This window comes from Acomys russatus, chromosome 5 (assembly GCF_903995435.1).
Source record: "Acomys russatus chromosome 5, mAcoRus1.1, whole genome shotgun sequence".
Taxonomy (NCBI): domain Eukaryota; kingdom Metazoa; phylum Chordata; class Mammalia; order Rodentia; family Muridae; genus Acomys; species Acomys russatus.
The window spans coordinates 42,551,674-42,564,598 of record NC_067141.1 but is presented as its reverse complement, the minus strand read 5'-3'; the positions used below and the strand labels follow the sequence as shown (position 1 = coordinate 42,564,598).

The 12,925-nt window shown below is 40.8% G+C and overlaps 1 protein-coding gene across 12 annotated transcripts in view; it reads right to left on the bottom strand.

The window, feature by feature from the left end:
- The window catches only part of Trpm3 (transient receptor potential cation channel subfamily M member 3), a 903,922-nt gene that overhangs the window by 219,369 nt on the left and 671,628 nt on the right, over positions 1–12,925 (bottom strand). For all 12 annotated transcript variants that reach the window (XR_007830652.1, XM_051146249.1, XM_051146245.1 and 9 more), the window contains exon 6: positions 2,991–3,162. Coding sequence is in view for 11 of the 12 variants with exons in the window: in XM_051146249.1 (XP_051002206.1) it covers positions 2,991–3,162 (172 nt within the window). In the remaining variant the exon portion in view is untranslated. The remainder of the gene's footprint in view (positions 1–2,990; positions 3,163–12,925) is intronic.

The window sequence follows — 12,925 nt, the reverse complement described above, 5'->3', positions numbered from 1 at the left end:
TGCTATGGCAGAATGTTTAACTCTCAGGCAACTGAGTTCTTTGTAATTTCCATTTTTGAAGCAGGAAGTGAAAACATAAATGGGATTTTCAAGATGAACTTGTAGAATGAAAATTAATTATCGAAAGGACCAATCCCTAATTTTTAATTGTGGTATGAAGGGAAAGGTGTGCTCAGATAAAAAAGTGGCATTTCTGTTTCAAACAGGGAGTGGGGTTGCCTTCAATGTCAGTGTTCTTACGCTGATTCAGGCTATGACCAGGTAGGTCTGCTCTGTGCCCCTTCCCAGCTCAGCTCTGGAGGTTTCTGTGGTTTCATGGGCAGTTTTCCATGCTGTAAAGTGAATGGAAATTTCTCAGGGAGCAGGGGTCACCCCTCAAACCCAAGGAATTCATTGCTTTCTTGCTCTGTTGAGTCTGAACACAGTAAGAAGTGAAGTCTATCTTATCACTTAGAAATTGCTCGCTCATCTAGTGACTTCTGATCTCAGGTTTTTATAGACAAAGGGAATCCAGAGATAGTGCCTGGTAAACGTCAGCGAGTTTAAGGCCAGAACAGTAGGCTGGAGTCCTCCCGCCTGCCCCTCGCTCCTTCCTTCCTTTCCTGAAAGGCGAGTTGTATATTCAGCACTTTAAAAATCATTGTAGAAAGACATCCTTCGAGGCACATAAATTAGCTCATGATATTTACTGAAGCTTACAGACATCTCTCTTCTTAGCTTCCCTGACTTTTGGGGTCTATTGGGCTTCTCTAATCCACTTCCTGCACCCGCTCATACTAGTAGAGTGGGAGCTTGTAGGCTTCTATGATGCCTCAAAAATCCATCAGCAAAATAAGCCCCTCGGTACTTGGGTTCACGCTTCTCCTCTATATCCGTATCCTTTGCTTGGGTTCCCACTTGTGAGTATGGACCCAAACCGTTGTCTTCTCTGATTGTAAAGCAATGGCCCAGTGTCTCCAGAAATAAGATCTGATGGGTTCCTGATGCGTTATCACCCCCCAATGACTACCTCTTTGGGTCTCCTCTAGTGTCCCTAACCATCTGTCATGGTTGCCCTTCACTCTTCAGGTAGCTGGGCTCTGCTGCTCACTGGCATGATGAGGTGGTTGTTCAGGAGCCTTCCTGCCTGCCCCACCTGTTCTTCCGTCCTTTCCTGGAAGGCCAGTTGTATAGTCAGCACTTTAAAAACCTTTGAAGAAAGGCATCCTTCAAGGGACATAAATGATATACCAAATGTGTCCTCTCTGGAAGGAACAAAAGGCACCCTATAGTGCAGGCAGCTGTCAAGCATAAGGCTCAACTTACAGCCTTTGCTGGTCTAACTCCAGCTTGCATAGCCTCATCTGGGTACCTAACTCATCCAACCACACATCTAGCTCTGCTTTATAAATTACTGAATAGCTGGTTCAGGAGACACCAGGGCCTGCACGGTGATGGGCTTTGCTATTCTAGAGAGCATTTCTCATTGTCCTGTACTAAACTTAACCTTAAATTATTTCTTATGTCCTTGCTCTCCTGTCTTTCAGTTTCTAACTCATTTCTTCTTATTAAACTCTCATGTTTAACCCAACAGTAAGGGGGAAAAAAAAAGTAATGCTATAGCCTAAAATAACTTAAAATAGTGCTAATTATATAACATCTCCCATTCATTCTCTCAAATACTGACACAAAGGGAAGTGCTAGTATTTTCAGCAGAGCTTACCACCTGACTGATGATAATGCTTTCTCTCTGCCAGACTCTAGATCAGTTTTTTTTGGGGGGGGAGGGGCGGTATTTTTACTTTGCCTTTCCCTCCAATGCTCCTCTTGGGCAACAGCTGTATAGATTCAAGAAAAGAGTTTCCTAACATATTTTTTTTAATTTCAGACTTGAGGCAAATATTTTATTCCAGATTTCATTCAGAATAGGATGAAAGTATGAAGCTTGGCTAAATCAGCAGCCATAGGGACAACTAGTGAGGGAAAGATAGGAAGTGGAAGTTGAGGCCAGAAGGGCCTGATAGCTCTATGAAGAAGGTGGCTGTAGTCAGGAAGATCCATTTGGGATAAAGACAGAGCAGAGAGGTGGGATTTGGAGAAGATGAACCACATGGTGCCGAGCTTTTGAAATGTAGCTAAAAAGAATCTAGTTTTTATTGAAATTACAGGCTTTGGAATTTTAATGTTATATGCAAGATTCTGTTATATATATAATATATGATATATATAAAGATGCATATATATATACATATATATGCATTTACAGTCTGAACTTGCAGGTCATGAAAGCCTCACATGTCACTGTGAAAACAAAAGAATTCTATTCTGAGAAGACCCTTAGTAGATGATGAGAGGAGCATCTTTTCTTTTACAGACAAATTTTTATATGACAACTTCAGTACAGAGCTCCGGAGTCCTTTAAAGAAGGGATTAGAGGCATCAGATAAGTAACACATGGCACACATAAGCACTCGCACATCAAAATGCACACATAGCTAGAGACCATACATACATACACACATACATACATACGTACACGCAATGATAGAGTTGGTGCAAGATGCCTGCCTGGGATGCTTTAGTTTAGAAAACATTCAACTCCTTTGAGACCCCTCTGTGCTAAGATCAAAGCTTGATTTGTTTTGCTTTTTATAGACACAAAAAAAGAGGCTTAATAAATAGCAGCCATTTCTCTGGGGTGCCTTACTTCTCTGGGGTACAGTGAAAGGAAGCAGGCAAAGTTTGAGAGAAAGCTTATTTGCATTCCTAAACCCCACATGGGGCTGAGTTTTGTATGTGTGAAGAAAGCTTGAGCCCATTAATTGTGTTAGTGTTCCCGCGCTTCCACTTGGGTTCCCCTGGGTCATTTCCTCTCGCTCTACTCACTGGCCCAGAAGGAACGATGGCTGGTGCCCACAGCTTTCTTGAGTTTTCATATCATTGCTGCACAGGACACGCGTAATCATTTAGCATTATTTTCCAGGAGGCAAGCTAGTCAAAGGCTTACTTACTTGTGTTTATCTTCTGGAGTGAAATGTGCTTTTCCAGTTGTCTGCGGAGTTTCACCTCTGCTCCATATTTTCCTGTGGTCCCATTGTCAGCCAGAATGAAGTGGGAATGCATGCTATTGAGAACGGTGAGCTTGCTCATGGGGTTGGACATGGTCTGGTATGGCCGGACTACCTACAGGCAGCAAGAGGAAGCCAAGTCAGAGAGGAGAAAACGAGATGTGAGGCAGAGGATGAGACAGCTTGAAAGAAGGTACAGTGAAGTGCAGTGGACACCCTCTTCCTGGAGTTTTACTTTGAGTAGAAGCAAGATTAATGGTAAAATCCAAATCAAAACAAGGCTATGCTTAAAGAAGCATTTTTTAAAAACCCCAAATCTGCAGCTTACACCTTCATTGTACGTACTAAAGAGCTATGTACTGATGAATGTCTGAATAAAAATTAATATTTTGTTACTGAGACAAACATAATTTTTTAAGTTTGACTAAGGGATTTCTTTCTTTCCTTCTGTCACATCCACGGTTTACTAGGGACTGTAGAAGTCACTCTTCTGAAGAATGGGGGTCAGTACCAAGAGTTGGGGAAAGGGTAGTTTTTTTTTTTTTTTTTTTTTTTCAATCTCACTTAGCAACCTGGAGCTCTGTTATTTAAAATCAATACCATCCCTAATAGACTCCTTATTATAAAATAGCTTGAATATAAAATAACAGTCTCATGTGATGAAAATGAATCAGGCCCAAAATTGTCATCTCTATATCTCTATTGTGTTCTCTCTCTCTCTCCCTCCCTCTCTCTCTCTCTCTCTCTCTCCTATTTTTACTTTAATTTCATGATGATTCACATTCTATAAAATAGAGCAAGTTTAGTACTATCTTTTTTTTTTCTATCAAAAGCTGTATCTATTACAGGCTAGTTGATTTTTATATAGAATCTGCATTCCATGTTATAACCCTACATCGCATGCTATGTTTATTTTGTAGATGGTAAAGTAAAGAAGTAGGTAGATGAGTTATCTAAAAGTTTAGCAAATAATCAGAACTTGCATCCAAGCCTGATTCAAAACTCAGAGCTTATTTTTTTCCCATACTGCTCAGACTGAATCAGACATACAATATATTGCCAAAGTATTGCTAAAATATCTAGGTTGGAGTTTCAACTGGAGATGATGGAGAGAGGCCATTCAGTGGCTTCCCTGTTGCACAGCCTCAGCATGGCTACTCCTGCACGAAATCACCAAAATTGGCAGGACAGAAATAGATGCTACTGGGTTCCTATTTCTGTGCCTTTGTATGGTGCCTCCATTAATTACACAAATGAGATGCGTTTGCTTCTTCCAGACTGCAATAACTCATCATACAATCGTGGAGTAAGATTGAGTTGTGCGTTATAGGCATTACGGAGTGATTTAGAGAGGGCAGATTTCAATAGTGAAGAGCTCATGTAAGTCATTTTTTAGACCTTGATCCTGATTCAAAACCCACAGTCCAATGTGCCTGGAAGATGAAATGTACTCAATAAACTGAATGAATAAGCCAACCCAAGACAGGCATGCTTTTGTTCAAACCTGAGAAGGCAATGGATTCCTTCTTTTCAGAACTGTTAGTGAACTGATCTGATTTAAATTTAAAATATGCATATGAGTCTGAGCTTTTGAAATGGTTTTCAGTCCTGTTATATGTGTTCTGGTTTTTATATATGGCATTAATATAATGCTAATGGAGAGTTTCATATTAACTGCTCCATGTTGACCTTGAAACCTGAAAACTTTGATTATTGCCTCTAATAACCTCATGGGCAGTGGTCAATTGCTGCCTTGTCCAGAGATTGAATGGGATTCTTCCAGAATGGAGAGGCCTGTATTGCAAAATCCATCCTGCACTCCCTAGCATGAGAAGAGTGGGTGGCTTGTGGTTGAAGTTCCCATTTGGTGCCACTCATAGTTGATCATAAAACATTCATCTTATCACGGAGTGTACACTAATACATATTCATGCTTTTCTCAGCAAAAAGACTTTCTCCTGTTCTGAAAGTGCCTCTGCACTGTGCAGTGGGTAGAGGACAATGCTTTAGCTACTGTGCTGATTTTCAGTGGCTGGTCCTGAGGACTTGGTGGTAACGGGGCCGGTAGGGCACAGCAGCCCTGTGATGGGCAGTGGAGACTGGAGTTTTGGGGATTAAACAATATATAACAACAGACCCTACTTATTTGTACTGGTTCAGTGTCTATCGCCCTCCCTCTTTTCCTCCCCACCCCACTTTAGTTTCTGAATCTACTGAAAGACTATTAGTAAGAGTAAAAATTTTAAATGGAGAAGAAAAAAAAAAAAAAAAAAAAAAAGAAAGAAAGAAATGAAAATCAGTGTGAACTCAGCTGAGTACCGCATCAAAAAATAAGTGGCAATTACGCTACCTACCTGTGACTTTCACATCACTTTTCTCCAGTATTGAATACTAAACCAACTGGTGCTTCAATCGCTAGATGTGTGACAACCCTCTCTTGTGAAATATAGCTTGACTGTGCTTTCAGGATGTTGTACAGCTGAACTGGCCATGGAAAAACTCTCAGATTTTGATTTCTAGATTATCCGAATGCCCCTTCTTTTTTCTCTTATGTGTAACAAGTTATAGGTTGCCATATTTGGGCAGAGGGGTTGTCTGCTAATATAAATATGAGAGATGAATAGAATTCCCTAGTTTTTCTGTCCTCTTTGGAGGAAGCTTTACAGCGTCCTGGAACATCCCCAACAACATAAATCAAGTTAAGAGTTGAAGGTCTGTCTACCGCTGTTGGAGCTCGAGTCTCTTAATTTGTAAAAAGGAAATGATGAAACTACTGACCTCTGGGGAACTGGTATTGATTATGTGTGCAAAGTACCAGGCACTGTGCCCAGCTCCTAGCAAGTATTCTAAAATATTCATTTCTCATCCAGCACTACTCTGTCTTACCAGCTATATGGTTCAAGTTGTAAACCAGCCATTAAAACACAATATAGGATAAACCACTCACTTTTGTTTTACATAAATATTTAGATCAGTGTAAAAAGAGGGGGAAAATTCAACCATTTGTTGGCAAAATATACAAAGTATGCTTGATTTGTCATATTCCTCCAGGCATCTAAAGATGATGGCTTGGAACTATTTGCTGATTAACTGAAACTTTGGAAGTAATTTCCACCCTTCAGAGAAACATATTTGGTCTAACTTGCCTACCAAATCCACTTGATATTCTTTTTTACAAATATGTCTGCAGTGTTTTTCTATTTGAATTACAGTCTGCATATATACAAAGATTTCTTGTGTATTTTCCAAATTGAACAAATACCTCTTATTAAATTACAGGAATACAAATTAACTTCTCCTTCCAGCAGGTTTTGGAGGCAGCACAGCCATTTTTATTGCTAAGAACTCATTGAGCGGGACATGGCTGTCTTTGGAAGTGTGTGTTGGTGATTATGAAGGTAATGTTCTCATGGTACACTACGTGGCTGTCCATGCTTTGAAGTAGGGACTTTGGGAGAACATTTAGTCATAAAACTTCATGGCCTCCATGGGGTAAGGTGTTTCACTTTCTCTTCTAAAAAAACAGAAGAGTAGCGGTCACATACTCCTCCTTGGAAGAACTGAGAAGGTAGACACTCAAGTCATTTTCTGGGTTTCATTCTTGAGATCATAACCTGGGCAGAACAATGTTGAATCGTGCCTGAAAGGCCTTTGGTCAGTTTTCATGATGGCTAAGTACATTTACTTAGAAGTGGACTTATAGCCTTTCTGCTTTGTGGCCATCACTGGCTACAGTGTATATAAGTAATCAAGTTTTCTTCTTGTCTTTCAAGTGTAAGTGAGAACATATCTGCTCATTAACCCATCACATACCATTTAATATTGCACTGAATGTTTGACAGAATACTGGACCACGTCGCTATATACCTTAGCTCTGAAAGAGATCACCTCTGTGGCGTGGGGATTTTGCAAGGAAAGTTTATACAAGGCACTAGCAGGAAGTATCCTATGGGCTGGTCATAGACTGCTGTGTTGGTAATCTGTGCATGGGCCTAAGTCAGCCATTTATAGGTTGGTGTAAGCTGCTGAAGTTTTTCTAAGTATTTCAGACATTCCATGGTCTCAATCAGCATATAGAAACTCTAGTTTAGATTCTATAGCTCCTGCCTTGTAACCTTGGGCAGATACTTGAGTTCACTTCTCATTAATTCATAAGTTTCTTGATGAAAGGCAGCCCATGATGGCACTATGCTGGCCTGAGGACATGCGTGATCATATGGAAAAATAATGTCTACCAATAAATGTTCAAGATACGCAAAGCTTTCTTATCCGTAAAGTCCAGGACTTTTCCAGGAAGCTTCCTACCTCTAACCTGAGTCTGCACACACTGTATTAAAAGCACACTTCCTAAACCAAGTCCATTGGAACAACTGCCTAAAATGAGTGTTGGCTACAAAAGTAAAGTCACACCTTTTCTTCTAGTGCTTTGAACAGTGCAATGGCAATTTGGTCACCTGAGATTCTTTTCCTAACAGAATTGAGTTGAGCTAAATTAGGTTTCTATGCCATCAATCAGAGGCCATCTGCAGTTCTAAATCCATAGTGGCTTGTGTATCAACATGCCCTCAGGCATGCAGTAGAGTAGGGGACATGTGACTTGAAAGCTCATCTTCTTCTCCCAATAGAAACATAGTTTAATTTAGACCAGAAGAACATGAACATTCATTGAGCACATGTAGCATGCTGTGCATGGCGAGGGCAAGATCCCACATGGACTAATGTTTCGTGCTTATTTTATCCAAGGAATGGTGAGGCTGTGAGATGTGAGGTGTCTTGGCCAAGTGTGTTCTACCGGCCATGTGTAGATTTGAAGTTTCTTCATAAGTCACTGCATATTAGGGAGGAAAACAGAGAAAGATCTCATTTTAAATTTATAGAGGACACTGGCTGGCTTTGGTGCTGGGCGTTTTTGTTAAATGCCTCATCTGGCTTTGGGATCCTTCAGACAGCTGAGCACATTGCTTCCAGCAGAATCATCTGGAATGGTTATATGGAGGTCAGGAAAGACATTAGCAGGGAGCCAGATGGGGTTCCATTTTGGAGAGAGAACAAAAGGTGTGTCCGAGACTCTCTACTCTCCAAGCATCTGGCATATCCGTGTCTGCTGGGGAAATGGGCTACTCCTGTGAAGTGGGAAGCAACCTTTGTGTCAGAGATAAAGGAGCATAAGGACCAAGAGACTGAGATGAGAAAAAGAAAGGCTTTGCATTCCCTTCACAATCAGAAAGGCATCAGCCAGCGAGCGGGCAGCGGTTGAACATTTCATATTCAGTCAGTGCAGTTGTTAAGTTTAGGTATAAAGCAAGTGACCCTGAAACCCAGGTGCTACCCCTTGGCTCTGCAGTCCACACAAGAAGCCGGTTATCCCAAGGTCCCACTTTCAAAGAGCGCTCAGATCCCTGAGCTGTGGGATCCACACGGAAAGCCACGGGTGCATCAATTTCATCTTTCTGCAACTCTTTGAAAGGGTGGCCCTCGCTAGGTGTCACACAGAGAGTTCTGTGGCCCTCATTTCGTGGACTCACCTCCCTTTGGCCCATCCTGAGGGCAACCAACTACTAGCAGTGGGGGAAAAGGCTCTGAAAAGGGGTTCACTTCTCTGGCAGTCACCACAGCCCCAATAGGGGTGGATTTAAACAGCACTCTGAAGGTCTTTGAAACCCTTCTTTTAGTCTAGGTTGGGTGCAACAGCTCACTTCTGAGGGATAAAGGGAAAACTGGTAGTTTCTAACCATAAAAGGAATTTCCCTTAGCTTTCCTTCTGTCAGATCTTTTCCTCTGGAAGAAGCTGGTTTGCTGTTGGGAAAGATGATCTCACAGCTCTATGAAGAGATCCATGTGACCAGGAATGACAAATAGCAACAGCCTAGCAAGTGAGCTGTGAAGAAGGCATGGCAGACTCAGACCACTGTGCTGCCCAGCTGCCGTGTGACCATCACATCTCGAGACCTGTAGCCAGAACTTTCCAGGTCAGCCATTTCCAAACTCCTCCTCCATCCCCCGCCTCCCCTCAGTAACAGAGAAACCAGCCACTGCTACTTAAGCCATTAAGTTTTCAGGTCATTTTTATGCATTCATAGGTAAAATGATCTTGTATTATTTTTGCCTTTCTTTAAATATACCTTCTTCTCTGGACTTGGGTCATAATTCCATGGCTGTTGATACCTCTGCCTCTAGGCATGAGTCCTCAGTGTTGCCTGGAATTCCTGTCCTATGCTTGGGATCAGTTTTGATGTGTGTTCCATTGGGTGGTGATGGGCATCCTGCAGTCTCTCCATACTCTCACTGGAATCTATTCCCTTTTGGTAGATGATCTGATTTCTTTTCTTGCTAGTTCATTAGGGTGGCCCTATTCATTATATATTTTCTGTGTCACCATATATAAATTGAGGCTAGTATTAAAATCACCTTATTAAGATACAATACCCCATATGTGGTGGTTCATCTTCAAAATTTTCAACTTTACGATGGTACAAAAAAGAATACACATTCAGCAGAAACTACTAAGTTTTCTCTTTTTCTGGGTTAGTGATTTTCTATTGTGATGCTTTGTAATGGCAGAAAAACATAGCATCAGGCATGCATACAGTTAGAAAGGTAAGTGATTGGCTTAGTACTCTACAGTGCACTGTGGCCAGGATTATATGAACTATTCAGTATTTGACTTCAACACAGGCTCAACTGTAGGCCAATGTCAGTATCCTTAGCAGTGTGAAGCCAGTAAAGCAGAGTTCACTGGCCTAAACTATGATGTCTATTGGGATAGGGATATTAAATGCATTTCAACTTATTCTATTCACCACTCACAATGGGATTATGGTACAGAACCCCACCATAACTCTGTACTCTCACAACCCTTAGAGAACCATGTACTCAAATCAGTAATAGCTGTTATGATAGAAACACAATATTGCTGGGCAGGTAAGGAGACAGAATTGGTGGCACTGGTTGAAATCCCAGCCACATCCTTCCCTGGTCATGGGACACCTAGAAGTTGGCTTAAACTCTCTTTTTGAAAGAAGTTTTGAGATTATGTTATTTCTATTTTATGTGTATGAGATTTTTGCCTACATGTATGTATACCATGTGTGTACAGTGCCTTGGGGGCTAGAAGAGGGCAGCAGATCCCCAGAGACTGGAGTTGTAGACAGTTGTGAGGTGCTGTGTAGGTGCTGGGATTGAAATCCTTGTCCTCTGGAAGAGCATCCAGTGCTCTAACCGATGACCAATCTTTGTTGATTTCATTGTTAAGTTGACTTAATCTCGTAGCGATTAGGTTTACCATCAATAAAATGGCCATAATGAGTGCTAATTGTTTCTGAGCACCCTGTGGAGAATTAAATAGTTTTTATGCAAGTCCCTAGAAATCTGGTGGTTTGTAGTAAGCAGTACAAAACTGTAAGTATAGTAACTGATAATGATAAACTTCTATGTTAAAGCCCTTTTAACATATTGACACAACCTGCTGAGTGTAGATTCTTCCCCTCTTCTGCACTTACATGTGTACAGGTGGCTTTATTTTTATTTTTTTCCTTCTCCTGAGCTTTGGACTCTTTACCACCTCATCACCTTTCTAAGATTATTTTTTCAGAATTATCATTCCTTAAATCCCTTTCTATCAACAATATGTGATGAAACTCAAATCCATTTTATCTTGAGGAAGAGTCTATCACAGTGTGATTCCCATTGGACTACCCTATCATTTTTTTTTTTTTTATTCCCTGAAGCATCAATACTGTATATTGCTTTAATTTCTCACATGGCAACTCCAATAGACTCACCCACCTCTTCTCCCTGTTGTCTGAAACATCAGGACCATCTATGCTGCTTTAATACCTCACAGCGTGACTCCCATGAATGACCCGTCTCTCCTTGCTCTTCTCTTTTCTTTGCTGCTTTTTCCTCTGGGAATATGCTTATCTTTTGGTTACACCACTAAAACAGTTTAGATCAGTATTGCAGTGATGTCTAACAGTTCCAGGTCCCTGCCATCCTGAGTCTGTCAGTAGCATTTGGCACAACCTTTCCCCAGCTTTCATAACTCACTGTTCAGTTCTGTATCTCAACCATTCATATATTCCCTTTGCTGGCTCATTTTTCTTCTGCTTGGGCATTAAATTGTGGAGACCAGCAGGACATGAGCCTTCTTTTCCTCATTGTCCCCCTTCCCATGGTGGTGGGACCACTAGAATGGCCTGATTGCCATCTTCCTGGAAATATCTCAAAGGAACTTCAAAGAGAACACGCCCAAGTCCTAACTCACTATTACCTTCACCGAAACTGCATCACTGATGGAGATGACCCTCACTGCTGCCTTGGCAGTTTTCCCAGAATCTGTGTGGTCCAGGTCCAGCAAGCATTGGCTCTGTTCTGTATAACTAACAGATGTAGGTGGGTTTCTTCACCTCCAACCTTTTTCTCTCACATCCTCTAGTTATATCTTCTCTAACCCAGTCATAGAAGTTCAGCAAACCTCACGTTAGGGCCACTGTTGGGATTTTATTTTATTTTATTTTTTTTGAGTTTACAGTATGAAGTCATATTTGGCTTGCCCCAGAGATAACTGACAAATGTGCTGAGTTGCTAACTACATCCAATGTGGCAATCAGTTGTATTACTGACCTTGGTGGTTCTTGGCTTAAAAAGCAAAGAGAACATTAAAAGGACACTTTTTAAAGAAATTCTCCAAGGCTACAAAAACTCCAGGTAATAAACTTGCAACTTATTGAGGTACAACACGGAATATAAAGGAGTTTAATAATTAGATATGTCAGAAAATCTGCCAAACATGACATCCTTGTCTCAGATAGCATGCAAATGTACCTTTGCTTCTGATTATGGATTTTTAATTTGTTGTGTGTCTGGTTAAATTGGTTTGGCTAGAGGCAAAAATTTGAGAAAAAATACAATCACCTCTTAAAATTCTGGCTAAGTTGTCTTCTAAAGGTAAGTAATATAAATTTAAAATGTGTTAAGTGAGCATTAGAATTTGCTAGCAGTTCTTTCCGGATTTCACACTGCTGGTAATTTTATAATTATCTACGTAAGCCAAGTTTTTTGTTTGTTTGTTTTTCCAGGACAATGAAGAGCTTTAGTTATACGCTGAGTATATTTTCAAGTTTAATATGTAGGTTAAATATACAAAACATCTTATCATTGAGTATTTTTTCAGGTCCCTTTATATGATAAATATACAAGAGTATTCTCTGGAAAGAGTTGGATTTGGGGTTCTAGTCCATGGTTCATTTACTTCACCCCTGCAAAGCTATTCCATTACAGGGCACCTTCACAAATTACAATTAGCATCATCATGACTATTTCTAGAGAGGGGGCAGCAGAGGAACCATTTTTATAATTTACCTACAGATGAAGAAATGATAACATGAGGTGTGTAAATGCCCTATCAATGCCTCATGTTCTCGTGCAAAGTTACAGTTTCTGTTATGCACAGTTATGTTATGGTTTAATCAGAAACTAAACCAAATTGTATTTTCTAGCACTCTTACATTGATGAAATGAACTAAAAGTTTATGTCCCCTCCCATCTCAGTTCTAACATTGAAATCCTAACCTATAAGTGAGGGGTTCAACCCTCAAGTATGGAGTCTACTTGGACTGAGATCTTGATAAAGAGGGGCCCTGGAGAGACCCTCAGTATCTGTCATCAGGTAAGGTCCCGGTGAAAAGGACCCCTGTAGCCACACAACTTGGACTGTGATTAGAGGTGACACTGTCATAAAGTGAGGAGCGGAGAAAGGTTTAGCATTGCATTTTCTATATTTTCCCATAAAGTCTAGGTTCCATCAGGCTAGTTCATCTTCATTATGGAACATTTATTAAGATTGAGGGTCTGGATTGAGTTCTGAGACTCCTGTGCCC